The sequence below is a fragment of the Haliotis rubra genome, unplaced genomic scaffold (genome assembly GCF_003918875.1).
Source record: "Haliotis rubra isolate DU_JTF1 unplaced genomic scaffold, ASM391887v1 Scf12, whole genome shotgun sequence".
Classification (NCBI taxonomy): Eukaryota; Metazoa; Mollusca; class Gastropoda; order Lepetellida; family Haliotidae; genus Haliotis; species Haliotis rubra.
In genome coordinates this window covers 3,534,901-3,561,688 of record NW_025765114.1, presented here as the reverse complement: position 1 = coordinate 3,561,688, position 26,788 = coordinate 3,534,901, and the positions used below count along the sequence as shown (strand labels likewise).

Genomic DNA, 26,788 nt, shown 5'->3' with positions numbered 1-26,788 from the left:
TGGTGTCCTGCAAGCTAAGCTGCTGCGAGTATAGAAGTCCCTGAAGTATGAATTGTCTACAGCTAGCTGCTGCAGTGTAAGAGTCCCACAAATTATGGGTGTCCTGCAGCTAGCTGCTTAAGTGTAGGATCCCTGAGTATGGTGTCTACAGCTAACTGCTGCAGTGTAAAGTCCCTGAAGTATGGTGTCTACAGCTAATTGCTGCTAACTGCTGCAATGTAAGTCCCTGAGGTATGGTGTCCACAGCTAACTGCTGCAGTGTAAGTCCCTGAGTATGGTGTCTACAGCTAACTGCTGCAGTGTAAGTGTAAAGTCCCACCAATTATGGTGTCTACAGCTAACTGCTGCAGTGTAGAGATCCCTGAAGTATGGTGTCTCTACAGCTAGCTGCTGCAGTGTAAGTCCCTCCAAGTATGGTGTGTCTGCAGCTAGCTGCTGCAGTGTGAAGTCCCCTGAAGGATATAGGTGTCTACACAGCTAACTGCTGCAGTGTAAGTCCCACAGAGTATGGTGTCTACAGCTAACTACTGCAGTGTAAGTCCCTGAAGTATGGTGTCTGCCACAGCTAGCTGCTGCAGTGTAGAGATCCCTGAAGTATGGTGTCTACAGCTAACTGCTGCAGTGTAAGTCCCTGAAGTATGGTGTCTACAGCTAACTGCTGCAGTGTAAAGTCCCTGAAGTATGGGGTGTCTACAGCTAACTGCTTTGCAGTGTCAAGTCCTGAGAGTATGGTGTCTACAGCTAACTGCTGCAGTGTAAGTCCCTGAAGTATGGTGTCTACAGCTAACTGCTGCAGTGTAAGTCCCTGAAGTATGGTGTCTACAGCTAACTGCTGCAGTGTAAAGTCCTGAAGTATGGTGTCTACAGCTAACTGCTGCAGTGTAAGTCCCTGAAGTATGGTGTCTACAGCTAACTGCTGCAGTGTAAGTCCCTGGTATGGTGTCTACAGCTAACTGCTGCAGTGTAAGTCCCCTAGTATGGTGTCTACAGCTAACTGCAGTGTGAAGTCCCTGAAGTATGGTGTCTACAGCTAACTGCTGCAGTGTAAGTCCCTGAAGTATGGTGTCTACAGCTAACTGCTGCAGTGTAAGTCCTGAAGTATGGTGTCTACAGCTAGCTGCTGGGAGTGTAAGTCCCTGAAGTATGGTGTCTACAGCTAACTGCTGCAGTGTAAGTCCCTGAAGTATGGTGTCTACAGCTAACTGCTGCAGTGTAAGTCCCTGAAGTATGGTGTCTACAGCTAACTGCTGCAGTGTAAGTCCCTGAAGTATGGTGTCTACAGCTAACTGCTGCAGTGTAAGTCCCTGAAGTATGGTGTCTACAGCTAACTGCTGCAGTGTAAGTCCCTGAAGTATGGTGTCTACAGCTAACTGCTGCAGTGTAAGTCCCTGAAGTATGGTGTCTACAGCTAACTGCTGCAGTGTAAGTCCCTGAAGTATGGTGTCTACAGCTAACTGCTGCAGTGTAAGTCCCTGAAGTATGGTGTCTACAGCTAACTGCTGCAGTGTAAGTGTAAGTCCCTGAAGTATGGTGTCTACAGCTAACTGCTGCAGTGTAAGTCCCTGAAGTATGGTGTCTACAGCTAACTGCTGCAGTGTAAGTCCCTAGTATGGAAGTAACTGCAGTGTAAGTCTACAGCTACAGCTGCTGCAGTGTAAGTCCCTGAAGTATGGTGTCTACAGCTAACTGCTGCAGTGTAAGTCCCTGAAGTATGGTGTCTACAGCTAACTGCTGCAGTGTAAGTCCCTGAAGTATGGTGTCTACAGCTAACTGCTGCAGTGTAAGTCCCTGAAGTATGGTGTCTACAGCTAACTGCTGCAGTGTAAGTCCCTGAAGTATGGTGTCTACAGCTAACTGCTGCAGTGTAAGTCCCTGAAGAGTATGCAGTGTGAGTCCTGAGTATGTTATCTGTCTAAGTCCCTGAAGTATGGTGTCTACGGCTAAATAACTGTATGAAGCTGTATGGTCATCATATCTTTCCTAGAGGCCACATAATACTGAAATTGTACTAGCACCTGCATTTAGAACACAAGTGGCTGGGTGGCTGTGGAAACTGACAGTTGCAAACTGACATTGGTCACCCACTGCTCTAAGACATTATGTCAAGCTGTGTGCACAAATCAGTTTAATTTACCCCAAATTTCAGGGAAACACTGCTATAGCATAAATACTTTTGAGTTATAAAATTCACTTCATCAAGCAGATAGTCTTGTGTGTCTGACAGTGTGACCTTGTTTGGTGTAGACTGCACATGGTGCTGGCAGATGTTAACATGTTGTTGAGGTTGTGTATGGAGTGTATATTACAGCAAGGCTGGACTAGTCTGATGCTGACCTAATGTCAGGTGAAATGAACGTCCTAAAGACCTTCTGTTGTGTTCCTTCAGCCGGAAGACCGTGTAGGTTTTGAGATCACCAAGTCTCAGATGTATGCAGCTAAGGTCTCCAAGAAGAGCAACAAGCCAAAGAGAATACGCATGTTTAATGACAATGAGGGAAGTCAAGGTAAAAATATTATAGACAATCCAATGAATAATAAGCATTCATGGTTTTATTATTTCCTTTTTTTAAGGATGTGTGTTTGTTGTTATCTGTAAGACTTTGTGTCAGATCTTTGTTTCCTTTCTGGAGTTTTTTTAAACTATGTTCTGTTCTGATGCAGTGGTTTAATCTGTCTCTTACTCCAGGAACCAAACCCAAAATAAAGAGTAAGAAGAAATCCTCTTTTGACCTGGAACTTCACAAGTACTGGGAAGTCTGCAGTCAAGAAGTTCCGTGCTGGGTAGGTGAACATTTTATGAAGTAACAATTAGAATGACTGATCATACAAAGTAATAATCTAAGACTCACACACAACCACCTGGGATCACTGACTTTCACACACAACCACCTGGGAACACTGACTGTCACACACAACCACCTGGGATCACTGACTGTCACACACAACCACCTGGGATCACTGCCTGTCACACACAACCACCTGGGATCACTGACTTTCACACACAACCACCTGGGATCACTGACTGTCACACACAACCACCTGGGATCACTGACTGTCACACACAACCACCTGGGATCACTGACTGTCACACACAACCACCTGGGAACACTGACTGTCACACACAACCACCTGGGATCACTGACTGTCACACACAACCACCTGGGATCACTGACTGTCACACAACCACCTGGGATCACTGACTTTCACACACAACCACCTGGGATCACTGACTTTCACACACAACCACCCGGGATCACTTGACTTTCACACACAAACCACCTGGATCACTGTCAGACTGTCACACACAACCACCTGGGATCACTGACTTTCACACAACAACCTGGGATCACTGACTGTCACACACAACCACCTGGGATCACTGACTTTCACACACAACCACCTGGGATCACTGACTGTCACACACAACCACCGGGATCACTGACTGTCACACAACCACCTGGGATCACTGACTGTCACACACAACCACTGTCACACACAACCACCTGGGATCACTGACTGTCACACACAACCACCTGGGATCACTGACTGTCACACACAACCACCTGGGAACACTGACTGTCACACACAACCACCTGGGATCACTGGACTGTCACACACAACCACCTGGGATCACTGGACTGTCACACACAACCACCTGGGATCACTGGACTGTCACACACAACCACCTGGGAACACTGACTGTCACACACAACCACCTGGGATCACTGACTGTCACACACAACCACCTGGGATCACTGACTGTCACACACACAACCACCTGGGATCACTTGACTGTCACACACAACCACCTGGGAACACTGACTGTCACACACAACCACCTGGGATCACTGACTGTCACACACAACCACCTGGGATCACTGACTGTCACACACCACCTGGGATCACTGACTTTCACACACAACCACCTGGGAACACTGACTGTCACACACAACCACCTGGGATCACTGACTGTCACACACAACCACCTGGGATCACTGACTGTCACACACAACCACCTGGGATCACTGACTGTCACACACAACCACCTGGGATCACTGACTTTCACACACAACCACCTGGGAACACTGACTGTCACACACAACCACCTGGGATCACTTGACTGTCAGCACACACAACCACCTGGGATCACTGACTGTCACACACAACCACCTGGGATCACTGACTGTCACACACACAACCACCCTGGATCACTGACTGTCACACACAACCACCTGGGATCACTGACTGTCACACAACAACCTGGGAACACTTGACTGTCACACACAACCACTGGGAACACTGGGACTGTCACACACAACCACCTGGGAACACTGACTGTCACACACAACCACCTGGGATCACTGACTGTCACACACAACCACCTGGGATCACTTGACTGTCAGCACACAACCACCTGGGAACACTGACTGTCACACACAACCACCTGGGATCACTGACTGTCACACACAACCACCTGGGATCACTGACTGTCACACACAACCACCTGGGAACATCACTGACTGTCACACACAACCACCTGGGAACACTGACTGTCACACACAACCACCTGGGATCACTGACTGTCACACACAACCACCTGGGAATCACTGACTGTCACACACAACCACCTGGGATCACTGACTGTCACACACAACCACCTGGGATCACTGACTGTCACACACAACCACCTGGGATCACTGGGACTGACTGTCACACACAACCACCTGGGATCACTGACTGTCACACACAACCACCTGGGAACACTGACTGTCACACACAACCACCTGGGATCACTGACTGTCACACACAACCACCTGGGAACACTGACTCACACACAACCACCTGGGAACACTGACTGTCACACACAACCACCTGGGATCACTGACTGTCACACAACCACCTGGGATCACTGACTGTCACACACAACCACCTGGGATCACTGACTGTCACACACAACCACCTGGGATCACTGACTGTCACACACAACCACCTGGGAACACTGACTGTCACACACAACCACCTGGGATCACTGACTGTCACACACAACCACCTGGGATCACTGACTGTCACACACAACCACCTGGGAACACTGACTGTCACACACAACCACCTGGGAACACTGACTGTCACACACAACCACCTGGGATCACTGACTGTCACACACAACCACCTGGGATCACTGACTGTCACACACAACCACCTGGGATCACTGACTTTCACACACAACCACCTGGGAACACTGACTGTCACACACAACCACCTGGGATCACTGACTGTCACACACAACCACCTGGGATCACTGACTGTCACACACAACCACCTGGGATCACTGACTGTCACACACACAACCACCTGGGATCACTGACTGTCACACACAACCACCTGGGATCACTGACTGTCACACACAACCACCTGGGAACACTGACTGTCACACACAACCACCTGGGAACACTGGACTGTCACACACAACCACCTGGGATCACTGACTTTCACACACAACCACCTGGGAAACACTGGACTGTCACACACAACCACCTGGGATCACTTGACTGTCACACACAACCACCTGGATCACTGACTGTCACACACAACCACCTGGGATCACTGACTTCACACACAACCACACACACACACAACCACCTGGGATCACTGGACTGTCACACACAACCACCTGGGGATCACTGACTTTGTCACACACAACCACCTGGGATCACTGACTGTCACACACAACCACCTGGGATCACTGACTGTCACACACACAACCACCTGGGATCACTGACTGTCACACACAACCACCTGGGAACACTGACTGTCACACACAACCACCTGGGATCACTGACTGTCACACACAACCACCTGGGATCACTGACTGTCACACACAACCACCTGGGATCACTGACTGTCACACACAACCACCTGGGATCACTGACTGTCACACACAACCACCTGGGATCACTGACTGTCACACACAACCACCTGGGACCACCTGTCACACACAACCACCTGGGATCACTGACTGTCACACACAACCACCTGGGATCACTGACTGTCACACACAACCACCTGGGATCACTGACTGTCACACACAACCACCTGGGATCACTGACTGTCACACACAACCACCTGGGATCACTGACTGTCACACACAACCACCTGGGATCACTGACTGTCACACACAACCACCTGGGATCACTGACTGTCACACACAACCACCTGGGAACACTGACTGTCACACACAACCACCTGGGATCACTGACTGTCACACACAACCACCTGGGAACACTGACTGTCACACACAACCACCTGGGATCACTGACTGTCACACACAACCACCTGGGATCACTGACTGTCACACACAACCACCTGGGATCACTGACTGTCACACACAACCACCTGGGAACACTGACTGTCACACACAACCACCTGGGATCACTGACTTTCACACACAACCACCTGGGAACACTGACTGTCACACACAACCACCTGGGATCACTGACTGTCACACACAACCACCTGGGAACACTGACTGTCACACACAACCACCTGGGAACATCACTGACTGTCACACACAACCACCTGGGATCACTGACTGTCACACACAACCACCTGGGATCACTGACTGTCACACACAACCACCTGGGATCACTGACTGTCACACACAACCACCTGGGATCACTGACTGTCACACACAACCACCGGGATCACTGACTGTCACACACAACCACCTGGGAACACTGACTGTCACACACAACCACCTGGGAACACTGACTGTCACACACAACCACCTGGGATCACTGACTGTCACACACAACCACCTGGGATCACTGACTGTCACACACAACCACCTGGGATCACTGACTGTCACACACAACCACCTGGGAACACTGACTGTCACACACAACCACCTGGGATCACTGACTGTCACACACAACCACCTGGGAACACTGACTGTCACACACAACCACCTGGGATCACTGACTGTCACACACAACCACCTGGGATCACTGACTGTCACACACAACCACCTGGGATCACTGACTGTCACACACAACCACCTGGGATCACTGACTGTCACACACAACCACCTGGGATCACTGACTGTCACACACAACCACCTGGGAACACTGACTGTCACACACAACCACCTGGGAACACTGACTGTCACACACAACCACCTGGGATCACTGACTGTCACACACAACCACCTGGGAACACTGACTGTCACACACAACCACCTGGGATCACTGACTGTCACACACAACCACCTGGGATCACTGACTGTCACACACAACCACCTGGGATCACTGACTGTCACACACAACCACCTGGGATCACTGACTGTCACACACAACCACCTGGGATCACTGACTGTCACACACAACCACCTGGGAACACTGACTGTCACACACAACCACCTGGGATCACTGACTGTCACACACAACCACCTGGGAACACTGACTCACACACACAACCACCTGGGTCACACACACTGGGAACAACCACCACCTGGGAACACTGACTGTCACACACAACCACCTGGGATCACTGACTGTCACACACAACCACCTGGGAACACTGACTGTCACACACAACCACCTGGGATCACTGACTGTCACACACAACCACCTGGGAACACTGACTGTCACACACAACCACCCGGGATCACTTGACTGTCACACACAACCACCTGGGAACACTGACTGTCACACACAACCACCTGGGATCACTGACTGTCACACACAACCACCTGGAACACTGACTGTCACACACAACCACCTGGGATCACTGACTGTCACACACAACCACCTGGGATCACTGACTGTCACACACAACCACCTGGGAACACTGACTGTCACACACAACCACCTGGGAACACTGACTGTCACACACAACCACCTGTCACACACAACCACCTGGATCACTGACTGTCACACACAACCACCTGGGAACACTGACTGTCACACACAACCACCTGGGATCACTGACTGTCACACACAACCACCTGGGATCACTGACTGTCACACACAACCACCTGGGATCACTGACTGTCTGTCACACACAACCACCTGGGAACACTGACTGTCACACACAACCACCTGGGAACACTGACTGTCACACACAACCACCTGGGAACACTGACTGTCACACACAACCACCTGGGAACCACTGGACTGTCACACACAACCACCTGGGATCACTGACTGTCACACACAACCACCTGGGAACACTGACTGTCACACACAACCACCTGGGATCACTGACTGTCACACACAACCACCTGGGAACACTGACTGTCACACACAACCACCTGGGATCACTGACTGTCACACACAACCACCTGGATCAACACTGACTGTCACACACAACCACCTGGGACAACCACTGACTGTCACACACAACCACCTGGGAACACTGACTGTCACACACAACCACCTGGGATCACTGACTGTCACACACAACCACCTGGGAACACTGACTGTCACACACAAACCACTGGACACTGACTCACACACAACCACCTGGGAACTGACTGTCACACAACCACCACCTGGAACACTGACTGTCACACACAACCACCTGGGATCACTGACTGTCACACACAACCACCTGGGAACACTGACTGTCACACACAACCACCTGGGAACACTGACTGTCACACACAACCACCTGGGAACACTGACTGTCACACACAACCACCTGGGAACACTGACTGTCACACACAACCACCTGGGAACAGACATCCAGATGGAATCCCTGACTGTGAGTGTTACTTGTTTCAGACCATCCTACCAGGAACGCAAGGACTTGGGACTGGTGGGGAAGAAGAAGAAGGGCGGTAATCCACACAGTAATAAGCAGCCGCAGGGAAAGAAGCTGCAGGGAAAGAAGCCGCAGGGCAAGAAGCCGCAGGGCAAGAAGCAATCACAAAATAAAAAGAAAAGGTATTTCATACAACAATACTTGTTTAACTCCATATGAAAATCCTGGTTATCATTGGTCTTCAGTAACCCATGCTTGTCGGAAGAGATGAATAATGGGATCGGATGGTCAGATTTGCTGGTTGACACGTCATCTTGTCCGAATTGTATAGATCGATGCTCATGCTGTTGATCACTGGGTTGTCTGGTCCAGACTCGATTATTTACCAACCACTGCCATATAGCAGGAATATTGCTGTGTGCGGCATAAAACTAAACCCACTCACTCACCCTGTGGCATCAGGATTACAATGGTCCCATACACGATGTCTACCATTAATATGTGTTATTACCCAAAGACTAATGATGCATTGTATATTTGTGCAGTTTCCCTGTTTGTCTGTGATAGAGTGCTTGCTCTTGTAAATATCTCCAGTTGACAGAGAAGTTTTTATATCAACCTGAAAATTTTGATTTAGAAAAGAATGTCATTTCTTCACATTTCTCATGTAATGATCCAGAGCCTGTATAGAGTTTCCGGGTCATAATAAGTGACTGAGTGCTGCATTCAAGATGTCTCTAAATGAAAGGTTTGTTTTTAGTTGAAAGTATAATTGATTTTTTTTCTCTTGCAGGAAACACTGAAGCCATCTGTCAAGCAATTTTTGAGTGTATAGTTTGTAAAATAAACAAGATGTATCATATCAAGATGTTGTTTTTAGTCCAAATTAATCAGTGAGTTCTACCATTGTTTGCAATAGTGCTGGGTGTTCTATATTTACTTTTGCTAGAAACATTATCCTGTAGGGAATCCAGGTTAGGAATAATCCCCAGCAACTTATCCTGGTAATGATGGGCTACCAATGGTATCGGTTGTCATGGTGACTTGGTTCATTGTGTATCATGTGACCTCATTGGATCATTGCTCACAACGGATTGTTACACCCTGAGCATTATCACCTTTTAAAACACAAAGTGTAACTATGTAATGATATACCCTTTCCCATTCACTTTGAAAATATATAAGGTATATCCCAGCTTACAGGTATGGCAAGATGTCATTAGCTATCTCAACATGGGTGCCCCACTGGTGAAAACCTCAGTTGATACCTGATTGTTAATTAGACTGATTGTAATCATTTGTTGACTTCACCATGCCTCATATTTTGGATTTGCCAAATTGTTACACAATAACAACCTACCACAGCTTGCAGAGCTGTGCCAGTTGGGTGTACCAGCAATCTATGGTCAAGGATTCAAATCTTGGTATGACATGCTTGTTTCCAGGTATGGCAGTACCGTACCTGTTTCCAGGTTTGTCAGTACTGTACCTGTGTTTCCTGGTTTGTGAGTACTGTACCTGTGTTTCCTGGTTTGTGAGTACTGTACCTGTGTTTCCTGGTTTGTCAGTACTGTACCTGTGTTTCCAGGTATGGCAGTACCGTACCTGTTTCCAGGTATGGCAGTACCGTACCTGTTTCCAGGTATGGCAGTACTGTACCTGTGTTTCCAGGTTTGTCAGGTTTGTACCTGTGTTTCCAGGTTTGTCAGTACTGTACCTGTGTTTCCAGGTTTGTCAGTACTGTACCTGTGTTTCCAGGTTTGTCAGTACTGTACCTGTGTTTCCTGGTTTGTCAGTACTGTACCTGTGTTTGTTTCAGTACACCTGTTTCCTGGTTTGTCAGTACTGTACCACCAGGTTTGTGTGTTTCCAGGTTTGTCAGTACTGTACCTGTGTGTTTCCTGTGTTTGTCAGTACTGTACCTGTGTTTCCAGGTTTGTCAGTACCTGTGTACCAGGTTTGTCAGTACTGTGTTTCCAGGTTTGTTTCCCAGGTTTGTCAGTACTGTACCTGTGTTTCCTGGTTTGTCAGTACTGTACCTGTGTTTCCAGGTTTGTCAGTACTGTACCTGTGTTTCCAGGTTTGTCAGTACTGTACCAGTGTTTCCAGGTTTGTCAGTACTGTACCTGTGTTTCCTGGTTTGTCAGTACTGTACCTGTGTTTCCAGGTTTGTCAGTACCGTACCAGTGTTTCCAGGTATGACAGTACTGTACCTGTGTTTCCTGGTTTGTCAGTACTGTACCTGTGTTTCCAGGTTTGTCAGTACTGTACCTGTGTTTCCAGGTATGACAGTATTGTACCTGTGTTTCCTGGTTTGTGAGTACTGTACCTGTGTTTCCTGGTTTGTGAGTACTGTACCTGTGTTTCCTGGTTTGTGAGTACTGTACCTGTGTTTCCTGGTTTGTCAGTACTGTACCTGTGTTTCCTGGTTTGTCAGTACTGTACCTGTGTTTCCAGGTATGACAGTACTGTACCTGTGTTTCCTGGTTTGTGAGTACTGTACCTGTGTTTCCTGGTTTGTGAGTACTGTACCTGTGTTTCCAGGTTTCTTTCTCTCTCTCTCACTCACTCTCTCTCTTTTTTTTTTAAAATTCCTGGATCCACCTATGATTATTGTTAAATAATGATGCTTCAATGGGATGGGAATTTCTGTGTTTGGTTCAAGAAATTCAACCTTTCATACTCGGAACATTGAGTGTATTTCTCACAAGAATATAAATGGTTGTGATATGTTTTATGCAATTTACAATTTGGATAAATGTGTTGTTTCAATCAGCCTTGCATTACAGAGGAATTACTTTGTCAATTTGTACAGGTATATAATGTAATTTGACATCCTTCAAAACCTGAGTATGTGGACACAGACAAAAGGTTACTTGATCCAAGTAAAACAGCACTGTGTTTTATTTACTAGACATATATTATCCAGGCCATGATAACCCCACCCCACTGCCACCCCCTCTAACTGTTGTCTCTTATCTTTTCAATCAAATCTCAACATACCCAGTATTAAGTGTATTTAATCAGGTGTGAATAAATCCAATGTAGATTACTATCAACGCTCTCCCACATAGCTGAATATTGATTACTGTGTCAAAGAATGACCTACAAAATGAGTATTTACTTCGTCTTCTTGAACATCAATGAAATGTAATCACAAGTCGCCATTATAAGGTACCTTGCCACACGACACCAGTGTCAGGTTCCCTGCTGCACAAGCTGCACTGATGTAAGGCGCTCACATAAATGGGGAACTCACCAAATGATGAGTCAGGTCGTTCACCTGCCCAGATAACAGCTTGTAAATGAAGCTACTCTATCTTCCTTGACATGTTGACAGGTCTGCTGGCTGACAGGCTGAAGAGGATCTGTTTTTCAAATCTTTAGAGTTGCAAATACTACATATCACTTGTGAAGAAGTGACATTTACTGACACTTTTCTCTCCTATAATTTGTCTCATTCACCTTTAATGATTTGCCAGTAAAATATGTACAACATAGTATGTGAGTAACACAGAGATATTTGGCCTCACACCTCACTCAAGCTGCTGCCACAGACTTCAATCATGGCATGATGGATCTGACCTGAAGTGTACAGTTACAACCACTGAAATCTGACTTAATCTGAAAATGATTTAAATACTCCACTTAAAGCCTAATATCAATGTACCAGTTATGATCTTGGGATAGAACTTGCTACAGCTCATCCATGGGAGCACTAAAGTATTCAGTTGGTGTTGAGAAATAGTGAAGAATTATTAATGAAATTGCCGAGGAACAGGCTAACGCACTGACCACTGGACTAACCACATTCCTTACAACCATCTAGAGCTGGATGTAGTTGAGGGTCGTTTCAATGCAGCATTCAGCAGTCATATCACATGACCTGTCAGTGGTCTAATAATGGAGGCATACCAGAGTCTGACTCGGCATGAACACGAAGTATGGTCATTGATGTTGTGTGATGCTCCACTTGGCCATACCTTAGGTATATGGTGGTGACCGCTTGTGAATGATCAGGTCTGCCCACACAATCCAGTCATTGATGTTGTGCAGTGCTTCACTTGGCCATACCCCAGGTATATGGTGGTGACCGCTTGTGAATGATCAGGTCTGCCCACACAATCCAGTCATTGATGTTGTGCAGTGCTTCACTTGGCCATACCCCAGGTATATGGTGGTGACCGCTTGTGAATGATCAGGTCTGCCCACACAATCCAGTCATTGGTGTTGTGCAGTGCTTCACTTGGCCATACCCCAGGTATATGGTGGTGACCGCTTGTGAATGATCAGGTCTGCCCACACAATCCAGTCATTGGTGTTGTGCAGTGCTTCACTTGGCCATACCCCAGGTATATGGTGGTGACGCTTGTGAATGATCAGGTCTGCCCACACAATCCAGTCATTGGTGTTGTGCAGTGCTTCACTTGGCCATACCCCAGGTATATGGTGGTGACCGCTTGTGAATGATCAGGTCTGCCCACACAATCCAGTCATTGGTGTTGTGTAGTGCTTCACTTGGCCATACCCCAGGTATATGGTGGTGGTCGCTTGTGAATGATCAGGTCTGCCCACACAATCCAGTCATTGGTGTTGTGCAGTGCTTCACTTGGCCATACCCCAGGAATATGGTGGTGACCGCTTGTGAATGATCAGGTCTGCCCACACAATCCAGTCATTGATGTTGTGCAGTGCTTCACTTGGCCATACCCCAGGTATATGGTGGTGACCGCTTGTGAATGATCAGGTCTGCCCACACAATCCAGTCATTGATGTTGTGTGATGCTCCACTTGGCCATACCCCAGGTATATGGTGGTGACCGCTTGTGAATGATCAGGTCTGCCCACACAATCCAGTCATTGGTGTTGTGCAGTGCTTCACTTGGCCATACCCCAGGTATATGGTGGTGACCGCTTGTGAATGATCAGGTCTGCCCACACAATCCAGTCATTGGTGTTGTGCAGTGCTTCACTTGGCCATACCCCAGGTATATGGTGGTGACCGCTTGTGAATGATCAGGTCTGCCCACACAATCCAGTCATTGGTTTTGTGCAGTGCTTCACTTGGCCATACCCCAGGTATATGGTGGTGACCGCTTGTGAATGATCAGGTCTGCCCACACAATCCAGTCATTGATGTTGTGCAGTGCTTCACTTGGCCATACCCCAGGTATATGGTGGTGACCGCTTGTGAATGATCAGGTCTGCCCACACAATCCAGTCATTGATGTTGTGCAGTGCTTCACTTGGCCATACCCCAGGTATATGGTGGTGACCGCTTGTGAATGATCAGGTCTGCCCAGACAATCCAGTTATTGATGTTTTGAACAATGCCCATCAGGGTTCTCAGCTGACAATACCTCTTTGGTCGACCTGTGAAGATCTGGGTTAGAATTGATCTTCAGTAATCATTGCTTGTTGTAAGAGGCAACTAACAGGATTGGGTGGTCAGATTCTCTGACTTGGTTGACACACGTCATCGTAGATCGATGCGGAGATTGATGCTCATGCCGTTGATCACTGGATTGTCAGACCCGATTATTTACACACTGCTGCCATATAGCTGGAATATTGCTGAGCGTGGCATTAAACAACAAACCATTTCTTTGGTCTAATATAACCATCATAGATTGCTGGGGCACATTTTCAACCAAAATCTTGAAGTTGCATTTATTTTTATTGTTTGTTTTATGTAAATGAAGATAAACAGAGAGTACTTGTTTCATGGTCAGATGCTATGTTTATACAGATTGGCTGTGATAAGTGTTAATGTTATATGTCAACGTGAAGATTGTTTGGCAAAATGATACCTTCACAGTGGCAACACACCTTGCCAGGCTACTTGTTAATTCTATGATAATTCTATGTATTCCAATGGGGAATGATTAAAGGAAACCAACCCAGTCAAAAGATCGCTGTTACTCGTCAGTTCCCCAAAATGAGCTGGGTGAAGGGACAACTGCCCTGGCATCACTACGTGGAGGTAAATACATCAGTGAGTGAGTATGTTTTTACACTGCTATTAGCAATATTCCAGTTATATCACAGCGGGCGACACCAGAAATGGGCTTCACATATTGTAGTCGCATGGGGAATCAAACCCGGATCTTCGCCGTGACAAGCTGATGCTTTAACCATTAGGCTACCCCACTCCCCCAGGTCAACACATAACACACATATAGAGGATATACAGATTTTATTAAACTTAACACATTTTACAAAATTGAACGTAGCAAAATTTGGATCTACATTGCACTACTACATAGACTAACCTCACAGTACAGGAAGGGCCTATTGTCTGTAAGTATCAAACCATTGATAAATATGCGTAAAGATACAAACACAGTGTTCCCAAGTAGTCATCCTTTAAATTCTCCCGTCAAGTAGCAATTTGTGACTATTTTCCCATGAAACCACTTACCGGTAAATGTTTTAAAATTAAGGGGAGACAATCTATACCCTTGATATGCAACCCTTATGCATGTTCTGTGCATTTTCGTTTTCACGCGTTTAAACAAAACATGCAAAAATATATAGGATCAAATCTAGGGGCTTAACATGATAGAACACTTTCTCTTTAACCAGATTATGCCAACAATTAGATAATTGGGAAAATTTTACAGAGCAAAACGTAACAAATATTACATGGAGGAAAATCTAGAATCTTTGAGCCTTATGTTATTCTGCATTCTGTGCATTGCTCCTGAGACACATGGCTTTATAAATATCTACGAGTTTTCATACACAAAATAACTACAGCAATTGATGGATGGACGGCAAGGCATTATCAAAATATTTTTAAATCACTACACTTGTAAAATAAGCTTATTTGTCAAGGACACAACATCTTTCCACTGAATAATACAATCCATTGAGTTCGTTTTGTTTCTTAGCACTATTCAAAATGTTTTTATCAACATGCCACAAACACTGCTCTTTAAATGTTCCTGATTCAAAGTACCCTTACATACAATTCTCTGCAACAAAATTGCTTGCTATATATTTTCTTGTTTCAATTATGTGCAAGACATTGACAAAACAGCTTGTTCTACAAAAATCTGTTTAAGTGTGTAATTGATAACTAGTGCAGAATGGTCAAAACATGACCTCTTGAAAATAATTTCAAAGACTTTATCTGATTGACAATTGATGTTAACAATGCACATGCAACTTTTACAAAGAAGTGCTCCTCCTTGCTGTAAACATACCCAAACAGAGAACTAAAGTCCCTTCCCACATAAATAGTAATTCCACAATTTCAAAGTCCAGTTTTTTCAAAAGAAATGTCTAGTTCAGGATATTCTTAAAATTTGAAACATGCAGCTTTTCATTACAATTTTTTTTTCTCACAATACATGAAAGGGAGAGCACTTCTTCATATAGAAACAATGAATTGTCCTCGCACAACACAGACCTGTTTTACCCTTATACGCCTACCCACAGCAATATGGCCACCATATGCACTGCTTCAAACAAAATGCCAGTGATATTAAAAATTAAACATGGAGTTCTCATATTTACAACTTCACCAAAAGTAAATAATATCATCCATACTCTGAACATGTAAAACTCCATCAAAGTTGAAATATAAATTAGAAATTGAAATCAATAATGACAAAATCTAGGCCATCAACATCACCTTGCATTGAGGCATACACCACTGACAATGTCAAAGCATGTTACCATGGTTACTCTTGAACAAGCAGGAGGCCATATGGACTGGGGAGAGATGTATGTTGCTTCATGAATAATGTTAGCCTGATTGACACAGAAGGCACAGGTGACGACAGACAATCAACATGTCCTATATACAGACACATATATGTACAAAACATGGTCAAACAATATTAACATTGTGAGCTAAGAGCAAACATTTAAGCAACAATATTACCTCATCTGTTGATGGAGAGCATATATATCAATTGAGATTTCAGAAATCTGTAGTTTTTGATTTCCTATAATGTATAAGCGCTGTGCTCCCAACAGTTCCCATTGTTAGGGAGAGAGGATACTACAGGTACCAGGATTCACCTATGCTTCAGTGCATCACCATAATTTGTGCCACAATAGAATTTCTAGTAATGTATTCCAACAGAAATAAGTAAGTTCTCAAACCACTGCTCATTTGCATTTGATGGAATCCAAACTTTCTTATTGTGGCTTGCTTATGCTCGTCCCAGTGAAGATGGAATATGGCCTCTAAATCTTTCCAACATGTCCACAAGTTCTCAGGCTACTGATATGCCAGTGTATGAAATAAGGCCCGTCCGACCGCCCGCCCGAGACAGTCTAGATCTCTGACGGACGGTCTAAATTTACAACCAGCCAGCTTGATGGTCTGGTAATTTTTTTTAGATGTTCCATGCATCTGTGTAAATTCACCATATTTGGTCTGGTTAAATCCTGATGTCTGGCTGGATGTCTTGCTTATTTCATACACCGGATATATGCTAGAGCAATATCATAGCTGGGCACCACAGGTGTTGAAATATGGCTTCCAATGAAGGCAAGTGTTGACTTGACATCATATCATGTATTGTATCGTGGCCTGATAACCATGTATCATATCCTACTAAGTGTTTCAATACAACCCTAAAAACCAGGGTGTTTGCTCATGTTAGCTATTAAGTAGTCAGATATTTCCAACTTTTGTAGTGAAAGACATGGACACAAATTCGTTGATGAGTTTTCTTTGTTGTGATCAACATGCTCAAGAGTTGCAAATGTGAGACATCACAGATCCGTGACTAGAGAACAAAAATGCATGACAAATATGGTTCTTGATGCAAATGTACATTAGCAAAATCTTTGCAATAGAATCATCAACAGAGATATGCAAAACAGCCATGTGAAAAAAATATTACTCCAAAGTTGAAATTATTCAGAAGTAAATTCCTTCTTCAGAAAATATGTATGACATAGTGAACATGTTCTAGCAACAGAACTGATAAAATGGACAATTTTGTAAAATTTAAATCAAACTCAAATTATTTTGAGAAAATAATCAAATGATCAGCGAAGTTTAGATTCGATCATGAAAATAAAAACCACAAAAATAAGGATGTATGGCACATTGGAATAACAAGTAACTATACCATCAGCTACACATTCATTAAAAAATATATTAAATAAATGTAATACTACATATTAAAATGGACGGTACATTGAGAATTGGCACTAGAAATAACCCATTAAAGTTTAGCACTAAGTACTAAAAATATAAATATCACTTCATGTTATTATGAAGAAAGAAGTTCTTGAAATAACAACGGCTTTACACCAAAACACTTTGAATTAACAAAAAGAACAATTTCAACAAGTTTTGATTGAACAAAAATATCAGTATACAAGGTGTAGCAAGCACTATGCCTAAAGAATGTACTCAGATCTACAATGGTTCAAACACATGATATTCAGCCTGTTTCACCAGCAACCAGTCAGACCAGATCATGGCAACAATACATTGAGTTTGGCTCCACCCAGACAAAGCTTAATTATTTCACAACAACTTTAACTCATAGAAATGCATGTCTTAATGTACAACAAATTCCACAACTTCCAGTTGGACGGTTAGAATCCATTTCAATATGTCAATCATATTTGCCAGAAGTGTAATTACATTGACAGTGAGTTAGCAACTTGTTTGGCGGTAAGAGAGAGTTTTAATACCTTTAAAAAGGCACTTCTAATGCATTGCTGTGTCAGAGAATGAGTGAGTGAGCGAGTACGGTTTTACGCTGCTTTTAGCAATATTTCAGCAATATCACTGCAGGAGACACCAGAAATGGGCTTCACACAATGTACCCATGTGGGGAATGGATCCTGGGCCTTCAGCATGGCGAGCTTTAACCACTAGACTACCCCACCGCCCTGTGTCACAGAATGAAGCAAACCAGTGTTGAAGACATACATCAATTTCCTTCTTGAGTAAAGACATCAAACACATATTGATGAACTAGAGGACCAATTATAGATTTTACAGAGCTCATATGAGATATTTTGCTCAACTGACATACATGATATATACATTAATACCATACAAGAGGTAGAAATGGATCACATTAAACAAAGTTGGTGCTGATGAATAAGACAATATATTACACAGATGTAGTGGCACGCATGTTTGAAAAGGTCACATGAGCAGGGCAAAATGTACACAATAACCAATCAGATCAGCCAACAGATTTCGTGCAGATAACTGTTCAAATATTAGCTATATTACTTCAGATCAAGATAACACAGTCCTAACATAATTTTACATAAATGTAGATGGATATCAATTTCAGCTTTGTATTCAAATTTCAAAAGAAAAAGATTTAGCTTTGCAATAACATGCCAAAAAAAATCATGTACCTTTTGGACTAAAACCAAAATATTAAAAACCCTTTCTTTCAGTGAAGCATTACTTTTCAGACAACATCACTCAACAAGTAAATATGGTTTTAAGAAAGCAGTATATTTTGTAAAGCTTATGGCTCATGAGCATGTTCAAAGCAATCATCTACAGGAAAATGTGAGTATTCAAAGATGTCTTGTATCACCTGGGTGTGTATCTCAAGTACAGAGATAATTTCATATCACAAGGCCTTGAAAGAGTCTTTGACATGTAGTTTCACAGGTAGTAAAACTGTCAATATTGTGGGATCAATACGACACAAGGAAAGATGAGATTTCGGCCAACACTGCGAACTATGTGAATCATCATAATGTCCATCTTTCTCGAAAGGTGCTTACTTGTCTTGTGTCTTGTGTCCTTCTGGACTACAATTTCTTTCAAAACTGTATATTTAGTCAACCGAAACTGAACATCCATCATAAACCCCCATTTTTTAAATCTTAAAAATTCATGTATCTTTAATACCATTCAAGACTGTTGTCAACAGAGAACCTCTTCCATAATTGAATTATTCCATATGATCTCTTCCTTTGACAAGAGATAAATCATAAAGAAGTTTCAAAATGATAATCGGTTAAATCTGGTCATGCTGACATCCTATGACAAAGGAAACCATTGTATTAGTGGAATCAGAGGAGAAGAGGCTGGCCCGCAACCTAACTCAGACGACAGTGGAACATCACAACTGACTCCATCCCGAGTCCTTTACCAGCCACATACCTAGTGTGTTCAACGTCCATCAGGGATGCCATGCTGGGAAATATGTAGATCAACAACCTTAGTTTACAGGTTTTCTGTACAATATCACATCTACTGACCAATCACATCCTTGCCCTTGCAGCCAACTGTCCAGTCACATCTGGCACATGCTACCTGCCTGACAACATGCCATTAGAAAGCTGCCGACAGATGTCCTCACACACATGAGAGGCATACTTGTAGCATGATGGTTTTGGGAAAAGTCAATATTCTGTACACATTTCTCATGATAAATACACAACTCCTGAGATGGCAATTCAAAGTTAAGCCAGGTAGCAATGAAACTGATTACCCAGCTTTAGTGTCAAGAAACTGACAATTCTTGGAGTTACGTTCGATGGCTGTAGTTGCTATGGTGACTGCCAATGGACGCAATGTCTGCCTGAACTTCAGGATCTTTGTGAAGTTCATCAATCTCTTCTGGCTGCACACGGCGATGGTCAGACCGAAGTGACCTTGCCGACTTGTTGGACTTATTACTTTTGTTGGACTTTGTCGATTTGGCACTTGTACTATTGGCATGCAGGGACTGACGATGCAACAGGTTTTGGCTAATTGTGCGATGGAGATTCTTGTTACTTGATGAGGCAGCGTTTGTTGTGATCCATGGGTGTTTCAAGCACTGTGCCGAAGTGCCCCGAGTGTCTGGATCCAGAACCAACAGCTTGCTGATGAAGTCCTTGGCTAGTGCAGACACATCCTTCCAATGCTGAAACACACAAAACACCGTTTACAAATACAGCATACAGAAAGACTTGTTATCACTCAACTACAAGATCAGACCTTTCATGGAAAGTACAAATCTATACAAAATGTCTACGCATAATAATCAAGTAAATTCATTATAGTGGAAAAGTGCTATATTAGGTCAGTGAGAGAGTTACGGATCAAGAGAATATATTCAAAACATGACACTCTCAGGATGAAATTTGTTAAAGAGACTTGAAATTTAAAGAAACCTAGTTTCTTAGTCATTTAGATTACCCCTTACAACAGTCATGAACAGAATTGTCAGCTTTCCCAGCCATCTGCTGTTGGAACAATGTTTTTTAATATTCTGAACAAAATTTATCATAAAAATGCTTTCACTTAGTGCAGAAAGTATTGTTACCATGTCTATTAAGTCCAGTCCTGGAGTTGGGAAAGACACAGACAAAGACATGAGCTCACTTTGCCTCCAAGTTGCAGTGAATTAAATGTATGTCACCCACTCCTCAGTTAGAAATACCCAACAGATCCAGCCCAGCCAATGAGCCTAGCAAGCATTTTCCCCAGTGGACAATGAAGCAATATAAACCCTACTCGAGGGTTACTCTCTCTACTGTGATCAATAGCAGATAGTCATATCTTCGCAGCATTTTCATATTACCTTTCAAAAACATAATACAAATCACCATGAACACCTTCCAATAATAATCCTTTCAAGTTTGAATCTCAACAATGCATGTTCTAAATGGAAGTTTACAAGTCATTGCTAATTGATATATAAACATATAAAAATACATGCACTAGTAATGCTGAGGAAGTGTGAGGGACAATCCTGTTTTCAGCTGGTGAGGCGCAATGAACAAGGCAGACAAGGGAGATGAGACCCACCTCCCCACTGATGTATGGAGCAGACTATACCTGGGCTTGTGAATGGGGAAAAGAAAACAAGAGTATTTTAGTTCTGACTCTCCACAGGAATAGAGCAGTGTGGGTTAGGAGTAATTATTCACTCTCGAGATGCCATCATATGTTGGTGTAGCTGGGCTGACCCTGCTTCACAGCGCCTGCTCCTCCACAACATGCAATACCTCAAACATTAAGTCGGGACCAGACCCAAACTGACAGTGGCAGTGAGCCTCAAGTTCCTTCCACTTTGTGTTGTATTTGCAGACACTGCTGCCTACTGCAGTCAGGGAAGGGGGGGAAGCCGGGAGGGGGGGAAACAGTTGGCACCAGGGACTTGGCTCACAACAGTAGGAAGGAAACCCACTCTATAGTCTATTTCATTCAATGCCCACATGTTTTTGAAGAACAAAAGAAAAGGAATATGTTTTACTTTATACAAAATGCTCATCACATATTTCCTATCATATCTCTTGTAAAACCTCACTTGAAATACTCCGTGCAGATGAGTGATTTTGTTACATGTGCTAGTGCCAAATTGAGTGCAGGTTTGGATGTAATCAGTACCCAGTGAGAAATGGAAGCTTTGCAATTAGTGTGTTCATTTGTGACTAAACTCATCTGCATTAAATAACTTCAAACAGCTGCTGGTTAAGTTATGCGACAGACCTGAATGACCAATGCATAGTTTTTACAAAAGCTTACATGTAAACTGCATGGGGCGGTGGGGTAGCCTTGTGGTTAAAGTGTTTGCTCATCATGCAGAAGACCCGGGTTTGATTTACCCACATGGGTACAATATGTGAAGCCCATTTCTAGTTTCCCTATCTGTGATATTGCTGGAATATTGCTGGAATATTGCTAAAAGAAGCGTACAACTGGACTCACTGTCTCACACACTTTAAACTGCATGTCCTGATTCAAGGGCTGTGAGAGTCATATTGTTACTACTTTATCTTACATCAATCATAGCATACACATGTAACCAAACTTCTTTCTATTATATCAAATACTGGAACAAGGATTTCACAGAAAGTAAGACATGAATAGGATATGGTCCGATGTTAAGGTCCTCAATGGATTGCTCACCAGTATCACAATACAAAAGTGTATCAAACTAAAAGAAATTCTCAGGTCTCCAGCCCATGCAAAGTTATAAAATACAATTCAGCTAGCACACAGAAGTAGAGCATCAAATAACCACAGCAGCAAACTGAGACCACACATAACAATCAGAAGAAAAGATACACAACCTCATGATAGCTTGCACCTCTGGCTTAAAGCATCACAATATGATCCAACTGTTGCATCTGCTGTGAACTTTAGTACCTCATTGGACACATCAAAGACACATGCTACTTTTAATACATTCTCATGCAACAAAAACCAACAACAACCAAGTCTTCAGTATCACATGCTGTATAAATATATGCTCAAAATCTACATCATACACGGAAGGGAAATATAATTGATTTTTTAATCACCATAAAAAACATCAAGGTTCATCAACGTTGGTTCATTACTGTACTCATTCTCCCAAAGCAGAGGTACCTCCTTGTGTATGGAGTGAGAGAGTGAGTGAGTGAGTGAGGCTACGCCGCTTTTAGGAATATTCCAGCATGGCGGGGTACACCAGAAATGGGTTTCACACACCTGCAAGTGTTATGTTAAGTCCAACCAACCAGCCAGTGTTGTGATACTACCAACCCACCATCCAGTGTTAAGTAATGCTACTAACCAACCAGTGTTGTGATACTACCAACCAACCAGTGTTGTGATACTACCAACCAACCAGTGTTGTGATACTACCAACCCACCAGTGTTGTGATACTACCAACCCACCAGCTTGTGTTGTGTTAAATCATGCTACCAACCAACCAGTGTTGTGATACTACCAACCAACCAGTGTTGTGATACTACCAACCCACCAGTGTTGTGATACTACCAACCAACCAGTGTTGTGATACTACCAACCCACCAGTGTTGTGATACTACCAACCCACCAGTGTTGTGATACTACCAACCCACCAGTGTTGTGATACTACCAACCCACCAGTCTGTGTTGTGATACTACCAACCCACCAGTCTGTGTTGTGTTAAATCATGCTACCAACCAGCCTGTGTTGTGATACTACCAACCAACCAGTGTTGTGATACTACCAACCAACCAGTGTTGTGATACTACCAACCCACCAGTCTGTGTTGTGATACTACCAACCCACCAGCCTGTGTTGTGATACTACCAACCCACCAGCCTGTGTTGTGATACTACCACAACACCAGCCAGTGTCGTGATACCACCAACCCACCAGCCAGTGTTGTGATATTACCAACTCACCAGTCTGTGTTGTGATATTACCAACTCACCAGCCTGTGTTGTGATACTACCAACAAACTAGCCAGTGTTGTGATACTACCAACCCACCAGCCTGTGTTGTGATACTACCAACCCACCAGCCAGTGTTGTGATACTACCAACCAACCAGCCAGTGTTGTGATACTACCAACCCACCAGCCAGTGTTGTGATGCTACCAATCCTTCAGCCTGTTTTGTGATACTACCAACCAACCAGCCAGTGTTGTGATACTACCAACCCAACAGCCTGTGTTAAGTCGTGTTGTGCTAAGTCATGCTGCCAACCCACCAGCCAGTGTTAAGTAATGCTACCAACCAACCAGCCTGTGTTGTGATACTACCAACCCACCAGCCAGTGTTCTGTTAAGTCATACTACCAACCAACCAGCCTGTGTTGTGATACTACCAACCCACCAGCCTGTGTTGTGATACTACCAACCCACCAGCCTGTGTTGTGATACTACCAACAAACAAGCCAGTGTTGTGATACTACCAACCAACCAGCCTGTGTTGTGATACTACCAACCCACCAGCCTGTGTTAAGTCGTGTTGTGTTAAGTTATGCTACCAACCAGCCAGCCTGTGTTAAGTAATGCTACCAACCAACCAGCCAGTGCTGTGATACTACCAACCCACCAGCCTGTGTTGTGATACTACCAACCAGCCAGCCTGTGTTGTGTTAAGTCATGCTGCCAACCAACCATCCAGTGTTAAGTAATGCTACCAACCAACCAGCCTGTGTTGTGATACTACCAACCAACCAGCCAGTGTTCTGTTAAGTCATACTACCAACCAACCAGCCTGTGGTGTGATACTACCAACCAACCAGCCTGTGTTGTGATACTACCAACCCACCAGCCTGTGTTGTGATACTACCAACAAACTAGCCAGTGTTGTGATACTACCAACCAACCAGCCTGTGTTGTGATACTACCAACCCACCAGCCTGTGTTAAGTCGAGTTTCGTTAAGTCATGCTACCAACCAGCCAGCCTGTGTTAAGTAATGCTACCAATCAACCAGCCTGTGTTGTGATACTACCAACCCACCAGCCTGTGTTGTGATACTACCAACCAACCAGCCTGTGTTGTGATACTACCAACCCACCAGCCTGTGTTAAGTCGTGTTGTGTTAAGTCATGCTACCAACCAGCCAGCCTGTGTTGTGTTCAGTCATGCTACCAACCAACCATCCAGTGTTAAGTAATGCTACCAACCAACCAGACTGTGTTGTGATACTACCAACCAGCCAGCCAGTGTTCTGTTAAGTCATACTACCAACCAACCAGCCTGTGTTGTGATACTACCAACCAACCAGCCTGTGTTGTGATACTACCAACCCACCAGCCTGTGTTGTGATACTACCAACCCACCAGCCTGTGTTGTGATACTACCAACCCACCAGCCAGTGTTGTGATACTACCAACCAACCAGCCAGTGTTGTGATACTACCAACCAACCAGCAGTGTGATTACCCACCAGCCTGTGTTAAGTGTGTTGTGTTAAGTCATGCTACCAACCAGCCAGCCTGTGTTGTGTTAAGTCATGCTACCAACCAACCATCCAGTGTTAAGTAATGCTACCAACCAACCAGCCTGTGTTGTGATACTACCAACCAACCAGCCAGTGTTCTGTTAAGTCATACTACCAACCAACCAGCCTGTGTTGTGATACTACCAACCCACCAGCCAGTGTTGTGATACTACCAACCGACCATGGTGTGTTATTTTACTACCAACCAACCAGCCAGTGTTGTGATACTACCAACAACCGACCATGCTGTTATTATACTACCAATCCACCAGCCTGTGTTGTGATACTACCAACCGACCATGCTGTGTTATTATACTACCAACCCATCGGCCAGTGTTGTGATACTACCAACTGACCATGCTGTGTTATTATACTACCAACCCACCAGCCTGTGTTGTGATACTACCAACTGACCATGCTGTGTTATTATACTACCAACCCACCAGCCTGTGTTGTGATACTACCAACTGACCATGCTGTGTTATTTATACTACCAACCCATCAGCCAGTGTTGTGATACTACCAACCGACCATGCTGTGTTATTATACTACCAACCCATCAGCCAGTGTTGTGATACTACCAACCGACCATGCTGTGTTATTATACTACCAACCAATCAGCCAGTGTCGGATACTACCAACCGACCATCCTGTGTTATTATACCACCAACCCACCAGCCAGTGTTGTTATACTACCAACAGACCAGCCAGTGTTGTGATACTACCAACCCACCATGCTGTGTTATTATACTACCAACCCACCATCCTGTGTTATTATACCACCAACCCACCATACTGTGTTATTATACTACCAACAGACCAGCCAGTGTTGTGATACTACCAACCCACCATCCTGTGTTATTATACCACCAACCCACCATCCTGTGTTATTATACTACCAACAGACCAGCCAGTGTTGTGATACTACAAACCCACCATCCTGTGTTATTATACCACCAACCCACCATCCTGTGTTATTATACTACCAACCCACCATCCTCTGTTATTATACTACGAACCCACCATCCTGTGTTATTACCAACCCACCATCCTGTGTTATTATACTACCAACAGACCAGCCAGTGTTGTGATACTACCAACCCACCATCCTGTGTTATTATACCACCAACCCACCATCCTGTGTTATTATACCACCAACCCACCATCCTGTGTTATTACCAACCCACGATCCTGTGTTATTATACTACCAACCCACCATCCTCTGTTATTATACCACCAACCCACCATCCTGTGTTATTATACTACCAACCCACCATCCTGTGTTATTACCAACCCACCATCCTGTGTTATTATACTACCAACCCACCATCCTGTGTTATTATACCACCAACCCACCATCCTGTGTTATTATACT

At 44.3% G+C, this 26,788-nt stretch overlaps 2 protein-coding genes across 2 annotated transcripts in view; one reads left to right on the top strand and one right to left on the bottom strand.

Annotated features, from left to right (window-relative positions):
* LOC124262692 (probable ATP-dependent RNA helicase DDX27) overlaps positions 1 to 9,622 on the top strand; it is a 30,955-nt gene extending 21,333 nt beyond the window's left edge. The window contains 5 exon segments of the mRNA XM_046697217.1: positions 2,387 to 2,504; positions 2,687 to 2,739; positions 2,741 to 2,781; positions 8,781 to 8,942; positions 9,554 to 9,622. Coding sequence (XP_046553173.1) covers positions 2,387 to 2,504; positions 2,687 to 2,739; positions 2,741 to 2,781; positions 8,781 to 8,942; positions 9,554 to 9,563 — 384 coding nt within the window. The 3' untranslated portion in view covers positions 9,564 to 9,622.
* Positions 9,623 to 14,939: 5,317 nt separating this feature from the next.
* The window catches only part of LOC124262685 (serine/threonine-protein kinase H1 homolog), a 34,629-nt gene continuing 22,780 nt past the window's right edge, over positions 14,940 to 26,788 (bottom strand). The window contains exon 2 of the mRNA XM_046697204.1: positions 14,940 to 20,624. Within this exon, the coding sequence (XP_046553160.1) occupies positions 20,244 to 20,624 (381 nt within the window). The 3' untranslated portion in view covers positions 14,940 to 20,243. The remainder of the gene's footprint in view (positions 20,625 to 26,788) is intronic.